The 12,666-nt window shown below is 40.3% G+C and overlaps 1 protein-coding gene across 3 annotated transcripts in view; it reads right to left on the reverse strand.

Annotated features, from left to right (window-relative positions):
• The window catches only part of LRP5 (LDL receptor related protein 5), a 186,455-nt gene that overhangs the window by 99,448 nt on the left and 74,341 nt on the right, over positions 1 to 12,666 (reverse strand). For all 3 annotated transcript variants that reach the window (XM_065635179.1, XM_065635180.1, XM_065635183.1), the window contains 2 exons: positions 8,859 to 9,255; positions 8,218 to 8,389 (listed from right to left, as the gene is read on the reverse strand). In XM_065635179.1, coding sequence (XP_065491251.1) covers positions 8,218 to 8,389; positions 8,859 to 9,255 — 569 coding nt within the window. The remainder of the gene's footprint in view (positions 1 to 8,217; positions 8,390 to 8,858; positions 9,256 to 12,666) is intronic.

Genomic DNA, 12,666 nt, shown 5'->3' on the forward strand with positions numbered 1-12,666 from the left:
TCAACTTGTCATCGACCAGAACCCCCAGGTCCCTCTCTGCAGAGCTGCTTTCCAGCATCTCGTCCCCCAGTCTGTAGGTACAGCCAGGGTTGCATATCCCAGGTGCAAAATCCGGTACTTGCCCTTGTTGAACTTCATGCAGCTGGTGATGGCCCAGTTCTCCAGTTTGTCCAGATCCCTCTGCAGGGCTTCTCTGCCCTTGAGAGTGTTGACAACTCCTCCCAATTTTGTGTCATTGGCAAATTTACTAAGCAATTTCTCTGTCCTGGTTTTGTTAAAAACAAGTTTCTCTTTTAGTGAATTTTCCCCGTCAGCTAAAGTCTTCTTACTAACTGCAGTTTTCCTGAAAGTTAGGTACATGTTTTGGTAGACATAGCAATGGAATGCAAGGTCATTGATAATGATGCATCCCATGAGATGTGCAAGCAGGAGGTGAACTGAAAATTGACCAACTGAAGTATTCCATCCCATTCACGTCATACTTCATATAAAAGTGGGGGATCACGAGGATCTTGTCCCTTTTTCCTTATGGTCGACATTGGGAGAGGACCTTGCAAGTTGCCCCTGCAAACTGAGGCCTAGTGACAGACTGAATCCAGTTCCAGTTGGCTGCAGAGTCCAGTCCAGGACTTCGGGTGCCAGCCCTACATCTGCCAGAGCAGTTGCCGGAACCTTCAAGATTGGTTTTGTATTTTTTGTATTATTTTCTCTATTTCTATTAGTAGCATTAGTAAAACATTTTTAATTTTTTCCAACTCTCTTCTCTCCTTCCCAATCACCTGTCCTTAGTGGGAAGAGGGGAGAGGGAGGGGCTGAAGGGGAAAGGGGGGGAAGAGGAGGTTAACAATACCTCTGCCACGGTTTTATTGTCACCCTGCAATCAAACCACGACACCCTCAAATCCTGAGTCTAAGTCATTTATGCAGACATTGAAGACTGCTGGCCCTAAGATGGATCCCTGCAAAACCCTGCTAGTGACTGGCTGCCCGTCTGACATAACCCCATTTACTAGAACCCTTTGAGCCTGGCCCATCAGTCAATTGCTCACCCACTGCATTGTGTGTTTACCCAACTGTGTGCTGGCCATCTTGTCCAGGAGAATACTGTGAGAGACGGTATCAAAGACTTTACTGAAATCCAAAAAGATCACATCAACAGGCTTCCCTTGGTCAACTAATGAACAATGAACTTTGACAAAACTGAACGAAGTGCAGCAATGATGGAACCAGAGCTGGCTTGAACAACTGGCATCCAGCTACCTCCTCGAGGCCAACACCTTTGACCTGCAAACTGTAGGCAGGAACTATGCCAAGTGCAGGAGCTACAAGTTCCAGGTGCAGCACACAACAATGCAACACTCCAACATGACATTCCATCTTTCTTGCCCCAGGAGACCATCCTAACAGATAGAATCAAAAGTCATGGACTAAATGGACTCAATGAACATTTTAAAGGGATGAGGCTATGCCACGAAGCACGGGAAAAATATCTGTGTGCATATGTGTATATATATACTTAAAGCAGTAGTAATAAATTGAAATCTACTGGTATGTGTAAGACCTGAGCATGACATTAATGGTATAAAATAAGCGGTGGAATATGCTGGGTCAGCTGATATAGGGTTAATTTCTACAAATAGCTGTGAGGACGACACAGCCAGAACAGCTGATCCAGAACTTGCCAAAGAGGGTATTAGATACCATATCAGTCATGCTCAGTTACAAAGGGGGCTGGTCAGGGGGGCAGTCTTGCTCACTCTCTCATTGTGGGGACCAGGGCAGTCTGGGATGCGCTTTTCTCTCCAGACCACACGGTTTGGTGCTTCCGTTTTTTGGGCGCAAGCAGTTGTAGGGGGCAGGAGGGTGGAGGTTTGGTGCGGGCTGCAGTTGGGAATCCACTTGCTGCTTCGGAGGAGCTGGGCTACAGCGGCAATTGCCATGTGGTGAGGTTGTGCTGTGTATCCATTGCTTTGTATATTCTTTCATTACTGTTGTTACTATTTGTTTGGTTTTTTCTTCACTGTTCCTTGAAACTGTTCTCATCCCAGCCCAAGAGTTATGCCTTTTGTTTCCTGATTATCCTTTCCATCCCACTGGGGATGGGGGAGGGGTGAGTGAGTGGCTCATGGTTTTAGCTGCTGTGTGGGGGGGTGGCACTCCAGCTAAACAGCAACACTTGCTTAGAAAAAGCAGCCTTAAATTACTGTAGTTGTTAAATTTTTCTCCCCAGTACAAGAGCGTTCTGAAAAGCCTGCTCCCATTGAAGCAGCAAATTGTTACAAATATCATTTTATGCTACTTATGCAGAACATAATCAAAACCAAAATTGTCATAAAGCTGGTTTCCTTAAATTTCAAGAAGAGCCTGCATAACTGCATCTTGAAAATTTTTTTCAGTGAACTCCAGGATTGTCATCTGGTGCTGACTTAGACTTTAAACACCCTACAAACTTACACAGAATTACTGTACATAATTATGAATCTTCTGCAAAGACAAATGAAGGACATTTGTCAATAGAGGGGAATGAGGGGGGAGGTGAGGGGAAGCTGCCAGAAAGGATAGTCTGCATATCATTTATTCCAAGAATCTTTCACAAACTTAAGTAAAACTTGTACGTAATAACGGGCACCTAAGAATTCAATAATTGCTCATTATGCAATTATACCTTAGGCACTTTAAGCAAATGCTGAAGAAATAAAACATGAGAAAACCTGGCTAACCACAAAATTGTTTTAAGGAGAACTAGGAAACTCTACACATGGATGCCATTGGGTCTTTGCTTCTCTGCCAGAACCGTGTAATCCTTATTAATCTGCTGTTTGTTCCTGGAAAGTACCTTTTCTCTGTCAGTAAAGTCCAGAGCTCAACTGGATTAATTCACGCCCCCTACTCATAGCTGAAGCCATGCAGACAAACACTCGATCTCAACAGACACAACTCAAAATTTGCTATATATTTTTCCCCGCTGTACACTTTGTCAACTAAATAAAAAACAAACAAAAAAAGCTGGGAACAATGTTACCATAGGGTGCCAAATCTGCAGCAAAAAGCCCATAGGCTCTTATCACACGAAATTTTGACAAGCCTTACCAAACGGTTTCTTCAGGATGCAAACTGTTTGCAAAGTGACTGAGTCCTTTGTGTTGCAGCTGAATGCGGCAGATGGGAAGGTCAAGAAGGGTTTTTTGCCAGGAAAGGGTAACTGCTATTTTCACCTCGTGAAATAAGACGCACAAATAAGAACATACTCTCCTGGTATAAGATTCTGCTTGGTACCCTCCACAGCCCTGCAGCTTTTCTTTTCTAATTGTGGAAGAGTGCACCTAAAAGTAATGTCAAAATGTGTTACCAAAACCACCCCTAAAACAAACAAACCAACCAACTCCACAATCCCTTCCCCTCCAAAAAAACCCCACAAAACAAAAAAACCCCACGACAACAAAAATAAAACCAGAGAGATTGACAGTACATTTCAAACCCGAGGTCCAGCAAAAACAGGACATACATCTTCAGCTTGTCAAATTTCCAAGCTGTACAAAGTTCAGTCACTGTTTAAGCGCTCTGTGTGTGAACAGCCCTTCCCAGGGATAGTAAGATGACTCCCTGCAGATCTAAAATACCAGAAATCAGAGCAGCACACCAAACAGAGATACATACAAACATGCACAAGCTATATTCACTCTTGGTTTTTTTCTGTTTGGAAAGCAACTGAAGGCATGCTATGTGATGAAAGCAATTCTCACCTACAAGCTGTTTGTCAGGAAACTACAAAAAAGTCTACATAATGCACTTTCTACATTATCGGGCATCCGTCTTAATACTACTTCTTCCCCAACAGGATTTAAGTCCAACCATGCTCTGCACAGTAGTAGAGATAATGGTTTATTTTATTTTGCAATTTCTTCACAGTGAGCTGGGGCATTTTGACACAGGTGAAAGTAGATGGATAGAGGAAAACACTGGAGATGGGAATTTTCTCCTTTACCTTACACCTTTAGCAGATCTTTGGTTTACAGAAAATTTCCAGTTGCTTCAGGAAATCTGAGACTGCAGTTTTCAGATGAGAAAACAGTCAAGTGATAGTAATGCAAAAGCCCAAGAGAAACTAATTACTCTGAAAAAAAGGCAATGGGAATAGAGGATGTGCATTAAGTCAACTACTCCAATGCAGAGCAATATACTGGACCTGCCACTGTCCCTCTCCATTATCACCTAACAGCTCTTCGGCCTTGCATCTTCAGCACATACAAAGCAGCACACAGTGATCCACATGTCACATGACACCTTCTTTGCCTTCTCCAGTACAGTGCTAGTTTCTGAACAGCGTGGTGGCCCTCCATTTGGTTCAAGTCTTCCGCCTTCAGGAGTGCTCAACATAAATCTGAATATCATTTTAGACGAAGCAAGAATTCTCTTCTTGCAGTGTAGCTACAATCACCCAAAACTTCATCAACTTTTTTTTCCCCTACCTAATGAGTTACAAAATAGAGTTACAGCTCACTATCTACTATCCCACCCATGCTGGTTTTAGGTATTAACATAAATTAAATTTATCCAGTAACATGCTTCAAGATAGTTTTAGGTGCTTACCAGGAAAAAGAAAAATCCTAATACTCAGCTAGGTCCACTATAGTATAAAATATAAACTGACTTGCAGTCAACTGGTTTTTGTTTCTGACAAGCTGGGGATGCAACAGACATATACATACACAACAAATCACCAAGACACCAGCTGCATTGGCAAGCCACTTAAATGGCATGTTCTTGGCAACAGAACACACGCATAACAGAATGAGTTTATGCTGAATAACTAGAACAGCGAGTAAAAGTCCCACCCGATACACCATACAGTGACGTTTCGCATGTACCAAGGTCAAGCAGAGTAGCATAAACTATGGCTTACTAGGAAAATCTAGGGTATCAACAGAACCTCTCAAACACAGAAATCTTGCAGGAAAGGACTGTGAGGTTCCAAATATAGCAAGATGAGCAATAAATGCGAAATACAGTCCATTAGATCAATTTGCTTCTATTCTAAAATATTTCCTTAGCAATCTTTTTTCATCTTACAGAGAAGTATTAATCAAAAGGTCTATTACAGTCCAATCTCAAACTGGCCAGTATCTGAGCTGTGTCAGTGATTGTTTAAGTCACATAGCTCTTTCCCAAGCGAGCATAATACACAAACATATCTGGCACATCTTCCAAAATGGAAAGTGAAAATTCGTTTTCTAAAGGAAGTTCTGCAATAGACATGTAACATCCATTTCTACTGATAACATGCCAGTGGCATTTTAACTCATGCCAGTCTGGAATGGACCACAACAAACCCCCTCGCCGCATGGTTCAGAACTGCAGGCATTTTTCCCCATAATATCCTAAATGGGCCTATTCAGATATTTGTAAATACAGCCTCAGAACGAGTCTCTTTGTAATAGCTAACAAAAGTAAACTCCAAGCATAAAGGGAAAAAGTGCAAAAAATTAAAAAAAGAAGGGGGGGAGACTTAAAATGAGAATATTTACACCTGTTTTTATCTAAGAAAATGGGGAATCCATTGCTAGGAGCATGGAGATTCCACTCTTTGTGCTAACAATTAAAACAGGGTTGCACAATATATAGGAATCTATGTATCTACAGAGAACCACAGAAAGTAAGTACAATAAGCACAAGAAAAAACCGAGGAGAAAAAAAGCCCTTACCTTGCCTTCTCTGATTTTCCTAAACTTTGATGCCAAACCAAACTATCCCTGGCTTCATTGCCTTACAATGAAGTGAGACGGATTGACTAGGCTGCTTAAACTTACGAAACACATTGCACAACTACAGTCCCAGATATAAAAGGTGGCATCTGGAACGTTCCCTGTCCGGCAGGCTGAAAGGTAAGGGGGAACAGGACCTCTCTGATAGATATCAAGCCCAGTACTGCCAAACACTGAAGCTGTACTTCTGGAGCTAACTGTCTTGCTTCCCTTCCTACTGAGGGCAAAACCTCTAAAGAGCACAGTCATTCCTCAAGATTTTTTTACCTAAAAATGTTACATATACTACTGCTGAAACAACATGAAAACTCCATCAACCTCACAGGCCATGACCAAGGGAAAAATTTCTATATTGCTTTTCTTAGTTATTGGTACAGAAATAGACTGTTGTAACAGTAAAGGCAAAACATGACTTCAGCAAACTAGCCTATACCATAGGAAAAAAATTGTTAATTATTGCTTTAAAGAGAAAAAACTTTTTTGGGGGGGGGACTTCACCCTCACATTCTGGTTTGATTATTGTTTGTATGAATTGATTTAAATTAGCTAGTTATTACCTTCACCTTACTTTGAAATTAATTCAAATTCTCTGTAGAATTCCCTCTTCAAATTAAAATACTCAGAACTAATTATTTAGCACCTTTAATTTTCAAACTGTTCTTCTGACATCTTTGTGGAAATTAAACAACTACTTCATACTAAGAACATACCACACACAGGTCAAGTGACCTATGGCCACCAGTCACCTGGAGCTTAACAAGACATTAGAAAGGAACACTTTTGTGGCTGACAAATCTAACAACCTAAAGAGAACAGAGCAGGAATTTCTGAATTTGCCTGATCTCAAGTCATATCTCATGCTGTCATCCAAACCCTTGGGTTAATCGTAACCTACTAAGAACTTTAGACTGAGGTTCAAAATCCAATTTTTCCTTATCAGAAATACGAACACAAATGGCCAGTAAGTAACCAGATGCACTTCTTAAATAACTATTTTATTTAGAGACTAAGAACTGATGGTGGTGGGGAACATGACAAGATCTTAAGCAACTGTTTGAGACTTCTTCACGACATCTGGCTGTATCCGTGTCCTCAGCTGTCACAAATTAAATGGACACACTCGTGCAAGTAAGACCACTACTACATAAAGGTCTTCAGCAACTCCATGAACACATCCACAACAAATGTATAAAATAGCTGTTCATCAGCATTACTAGATTACACAAAAGCCATGTGCCCTTCTATATCACAATATTATCAAGCTCTGTCAATTTGCTGAATTTCCTCCCAGTTGAACAGTGTTGTTAATAATTCACTGAAACCTCAGAATTTCATGAACATACACTCAGAAGCCCCAAAAAACTTTGCCCCAAACCTTCATTCTAATCTTTCAGTTATTTGTTATCTCTTGCTTTGAGTGAAACTTCTTTGGGACTCAGTTCTTTGCAGCGACATGTAAGACTTGTTTCGCTTCTGTGGGAGCACAATTATTCTTTTAGATTAAGATTTAATAATGGGATACTAATGTGAAAACAATCGGAAAAATGGCGCCTCCTTTAGGAAAATGTCTCTTGAAACATCTCCAGCCTCCCTGGTGCAACTGTCAATATCCATGATTAGATCAGTACAGATGCCTGCTTTGACCGTATTTTAAATTTAAAGGAGTGAAACTCCAGAATCACTTCACTATCTTGTTCCTCGGAGCACATGATAACAAACGAGCGGATAATTTGTCCAACTTGTCTAGTATTTGAGCAATAGGTAGGCAAGATGAATTTTTTGCATTTTTAAGAAAACTCTTCCCAGAGAAAAGGAGGCATAAAGGAATCACACCATGTTCTATCATTCTTTCAACAATTAAGAAATATTAAATATTGTCATAAATGTTTATACAACTTTGTGAAGAGTATTTCCCCTTCTAAAATTCAGAGGTAGAATGCCTACACTGCTTTCAAAAGAGGCTGTACATTAAAAATTACTTCTTGTCCATGTATCTGGACACCACATCATTGTTAAGGTCCTGATATATGGCTCTCTAGGGCCTCCACATCCACCTTCTCCTGCACACAAATGTTGCATCAAGACTTCTGCATACAGCAATTCTAGATACTAGTTCCAAGCACCACAGACAAGTCAGAACATCTTTTAAAGATGTTGTACCTGAGCATCCGAATTTCTCACAAAAGTTTCAGGTAAAACCTGAGATTTCAAGCAATTAAATTACACTTGTAGCAATGTAGACATAACAAACATAACGCTTCTTGCAAAAGTTTTCTGAACCACACGAATGTGTCTCCTTTCTTCTCAAATATGTCTTGTTATGCTAAATATCATGTTAATATTAGTGAAACAACAGACTCCTTTAAAAATGCATAAATGTATCCATAACATAAAGCAGCACACAAGAACAGCACCTGTTTTCTAAGAATGCACCCAAGTATGGCTCTATTACTCACCTCAATTTTATCTGTTTTTGCATCTCCCCAGTAAAGCTTGTCTTTTTCAAGATCCAGTGCCAAGCCATTAGGCCAACCTAAGGATGTATTCACCAGAACTCGCCTTTCTGAGCCATCCAAATAAGCACATTCTATCTTTGGACTTTCACCCCAGTCTGTCCAATACATGTAGCTGTAAAAAAAAAAAAAGAGGGGAAACAGTCAATGCACATAACATGCAAGACAAAAAAAGTGTCAAGATCTGTCCTGCTTTTGAAAGAACTTACTTTCTGCTTTCCCAACTGCAGCAAACAAGCTAACTCGAACTGTAATCAGTGATGACAGTATGTGTGAACATTAAATAAATTAAACTACTGAAAACGTGCACTGGCCCAAATCTTTCATTGTTATGGTAACACTGAAGACACAGAGAAAACTCAGTAAAACACACAATGTATAGGTTCACTGAAGAATACAATATTTAGAAATCACCTTTTATATGCACTGTATTAAAGGGATGAAGCAAGGGAAAGCCAGTTATTTCCAGAGCATTTAACAAATAATACACACATAATCTCAAAATTTGCAGATTTTCAGTTTCAGAAGACCATAAATTTGATCCAAACACCTATCACAGGGCTAGCAATAAACACAAAACTTACCCCATTACAGGATTGAGTACTATTGCTCGAGGTTCGTCTAGGTTTTCTGAGATAAGGATCTTTCTCGATGTCCCATTCAACCGGGTCACTTCAATGCGGTCTGTTCCAGTATCAGTCCAGTACAGGTTCCTCGCCACCCAGTCCACAGCAATACCATCTGGATGGTTTATTTCTGTGGTTACCAGAGTCTGTGCTCCAGAACCATCAAGGTAGGCCCGACGAATTGCCCGGACATCATCATCAGTCCAGTAGATGTAGCCTTCTACAGGATCATAGTCTATGGCAATTGCATGTCTGATATTGTCTATCTGCAGAATAATGTCAGTGAAATCTGGCATGTCCAGAGAAATCCTCCTCAAGTCAGTTCTTCTAGCGAGCAGCAAGACTTCTTCAGCACCTGGGGAGAAAAACATTCATGGTATAATTTCCTTTGCTATTGATGTGAACACTTCACTACACCACAGCAGGCTGTAAACTGTCACCAAAACAAGAAGAGATTTCCTTAAAATATGGACATCAAACTTTCATTGAAATATAGACGTCTGAGGATGGAGTTATTCCTAATCAGTTCTTCTCAACTAGCTACTTGTGCTGGCACTCTTATTCACAATGACTGCACCTTTCTCACAGCCTCCTAAGCTAATATGGAACATAGCAATCTCTATCTAGAATCTTAAAAAAATAATAAATAATTTGGTCGGGGGTGGTCCAAATATTTCATCACATTGTATAGAATTCCTCAGTCAAACTTCTCACTAGCTGTGTATCAGTGTATTAGACATGGTTTTCACACACAAGCTCTACATAATAAATGACAAAGGCTAACAAAACACTTGATTATTTTATAAACAAATTACATTAATTATTTGCTCCAAACAACCCAACAAGAAAGCAAGTTGCAACTACAGCAAGTATTTCTCATCTGGCCAAAGCTGATGCAAAATTAATCGTACGGCAACAAGATTGTTGTTCTTTTGTCTCCTCTGTTCTTCCTCCCCACTGCAAAAGTTTCACTGCTTGTGGAAAGGGTGCCAAACAACAACACAGAGCACACGTCAGAAACAAATGGCATCTTCAATGTCGTCTTTCTGGCAACTTTTTTTTTTTTTTTTTTTTTTTAAGTACAAAACAAGGATACACAGAAAAACATGCAGTTGCTTAACACATTTTCCCCATATCCACCCATGTGTGTGTGCTTCAGCACAAAAAAGAGCGATATGAGTATGTATCTTTTTCCTTCCCTGCTACTAAATCAATGCTGTGTAGAGTTTGAACACTGACAAGGAGATTTACTGTTTAGCAACACTGCAAAACTGGAAACCAGAACAAAAGTAACTTGTGGCACTTCAGCTAGACTAGTAAACACCAGCAGGAGGTGGAAACCTCCAGTTCCCACCAACAGTATAGAATGAATGAAAATGACCCACATAAGACATATGTTTTGAGCCCACTAAGAATAACAGAAATTCAAATCCTCATGAGAATAGTCTTCTAGAAATAATTTTCACCTAGGCATGCATATGGAGTTCTGCAGACTCAGAAGCTGAATCTATTGCACATCAAAACCAAATTCACATTCACTTTGGGAGCTGGACTGTGCTGCTATTTGCTTTTGGGTTTGGAAATCAGAGCTTAGTCTCCAAATAATATCTCAGAAGCTCTGAAAAGAAAGTGCTCAGGCTGCAAGGGTATAATAAAAGGAAAGGATCTAGAAAAGCAGTATTGTAACATCACCCAAACAAGTTTGCTACACAGAACAGAGGACATAGTTTGATGTGCACTTTGAACTACCACAAGTCACCGCAGCTTCTGAATGAACTGATGCTGCCCTTCTTGCTATGGGTTGCTTGTTTTCAACTTCTGTATCACCCCTTCTCACATGCAAGCACACCATGGCTGTATGTTGCAAATCATACTAAAGAGTTGATCCGAAAAAAACCTAACTCAACAGAAATAAATCCATCAGTCTAAGTTAACAACCAGATTGGTTCACTGCAGAGCTCCAGAAGCATTTGTGCTGGAATGGGGAGGGACACCAGCAAGAATGCTTCTTCTAGTCAGCGGTAGCTGACAAGGTTTGGTAACTACAGCATCAGTAGCACCAACAAACTTCGAGGAAAGGCTTGGGTAGAAGGAAAGCAACAGTAACTTCAAGCTCAAAAACCATGTAGAGAAAAGAGAGGAAGGAAAGCCATACATTCCCAACAGCAAAGCAAGAGAGATGCCTACCATCAAGATTTCATTAATATGTATTTTCCAGCTTCAAAAGCTGGAAAATAAAAACAGGCTTTCAGGAAGAGTGTTTCTTATGCTTGAAACTTATGCTCGCTACTCTGGGCATACGAAAACTAGTAACCTCCTGACCAAGTTGAGAAGGGAATAGCCACAGGTGACCAGACAACTTGTAAGGCTTCCTTCCTCCATTGCCCCCTTAGGTAAGTACAGCAACAGCTTTTCATTTTTTCAAGTTTCCTTTATGTTAGGGGAACAACATGCATCAGCAATCCTTAAAAGGCACTACTAGCAAAAGTATGAATTTTCAAAAGCTTTATGAATTGTGGCGGATGCACTCGATCTCCTCCCAGCCAAATCAGCAGCAGTTTGGTCTAGACTCAAAGGAGATAAAGGTCTGAGCTGCAGCTGGGCCAAGAACTCCTTTTAGGAAACCCACAAGGAAGTAGAACAGCACACTGAACACCGATAAGTTGTGGGTGCAGAGGGTCTCGTGCAATTTGACTGTGAGTCAACCACTTTATTCTATACATATGAAAGCCTGGGTGAGCCTACTTTGAGCTCTCACTGCTAAATAAGCTGGCAGTATGGTGATGGTTTTACTACTCACAAGTCAGTGGATGAGACAAATTTAAGTTTCATATAAATCACAACACATACTAAATATAATGAATCATCTAGAAGTATAAGGTTGTGTGATTTTTAATAGACTCTTTGCTTCATGTTACTTAGTGAGCTGGATTTGCTGAAATCTTAAGCTGTAAAGTTCTGCTCATATTTGCCAAAAGCAACTACAAACTACACTGAACACCTGCAAGATAAGGTCTAGTTCACACTTTGCTGGAAAGAATGGAATTAACTAGGGAAAAAAAATAATGACTTCAAGGCTAACACAAAGACAGTACAGACATCTGCAAAATGGGGCCTGTTTTGCACTTCCCTGAGAAGAAAAGAAATTCTTCAGGCAAAACAGCACCTGCAAGGCTATGGACTACAGACAACATTTACAGCTAAACAAAACAAAGGCACATGTAAGATAAGTGAAAAAGATCCAATGAAAAGCAAGAAGACCCCAGACTTGAACATTGCTATTTGACTGAATCACGGTGTGAGCGGCTTGTAAAGATATAAAAATGTATAGCCTTCTATGCTTAGTTGGACCTTTGCACACGTACCCAGCTTGAGCAAGCCCTCCTGCTATTCTACTCCTCTTTTTTTTTTTTTTAAATTTCTGCAAATGCTGTTGCCTGAAAGTTTGCCTCTGGAGTTCTGGAATATAGACTCTGGAGCGAACGGTTATCAGGGAGAGAAGACACCTGGAAGTTTGCTCCATGTTCTCAGGCTGCTGGAGAGAAAGTAAGCAGCATTCAGCTTGACATATTTCCTACAAATAATAGAGTGAACTTGCCACCAAACTCTTTTAAGTCACAGTTGTCTTTGAGAAATCTAAACATTGTTCTGCAGTAAGCAGAACTTCTAAGTGACTCCCCTGTGACAATGAATCCCCTGGATCTTAGCACCTTTACTAAATAAAAATGATGGGATGCCTAAAACAGTGTTTGATATTTTACATTAT

The sequence above is a fragment of the Caloenas nicobarica genome, chromosome 5 (assembly GCF_036013445.1).
Source record: "Caloenas nicobarica isolate bCalNic1 chromosome 5, bCalNic1.hap1, whole genome shotgun sequence".
Classification (NCBI taxonomy): Eukaryota; Metazoa; Chordata; class Aves; order Columbiformes; family Columbidae; genus Caloenas; species Caloenas nicobarica.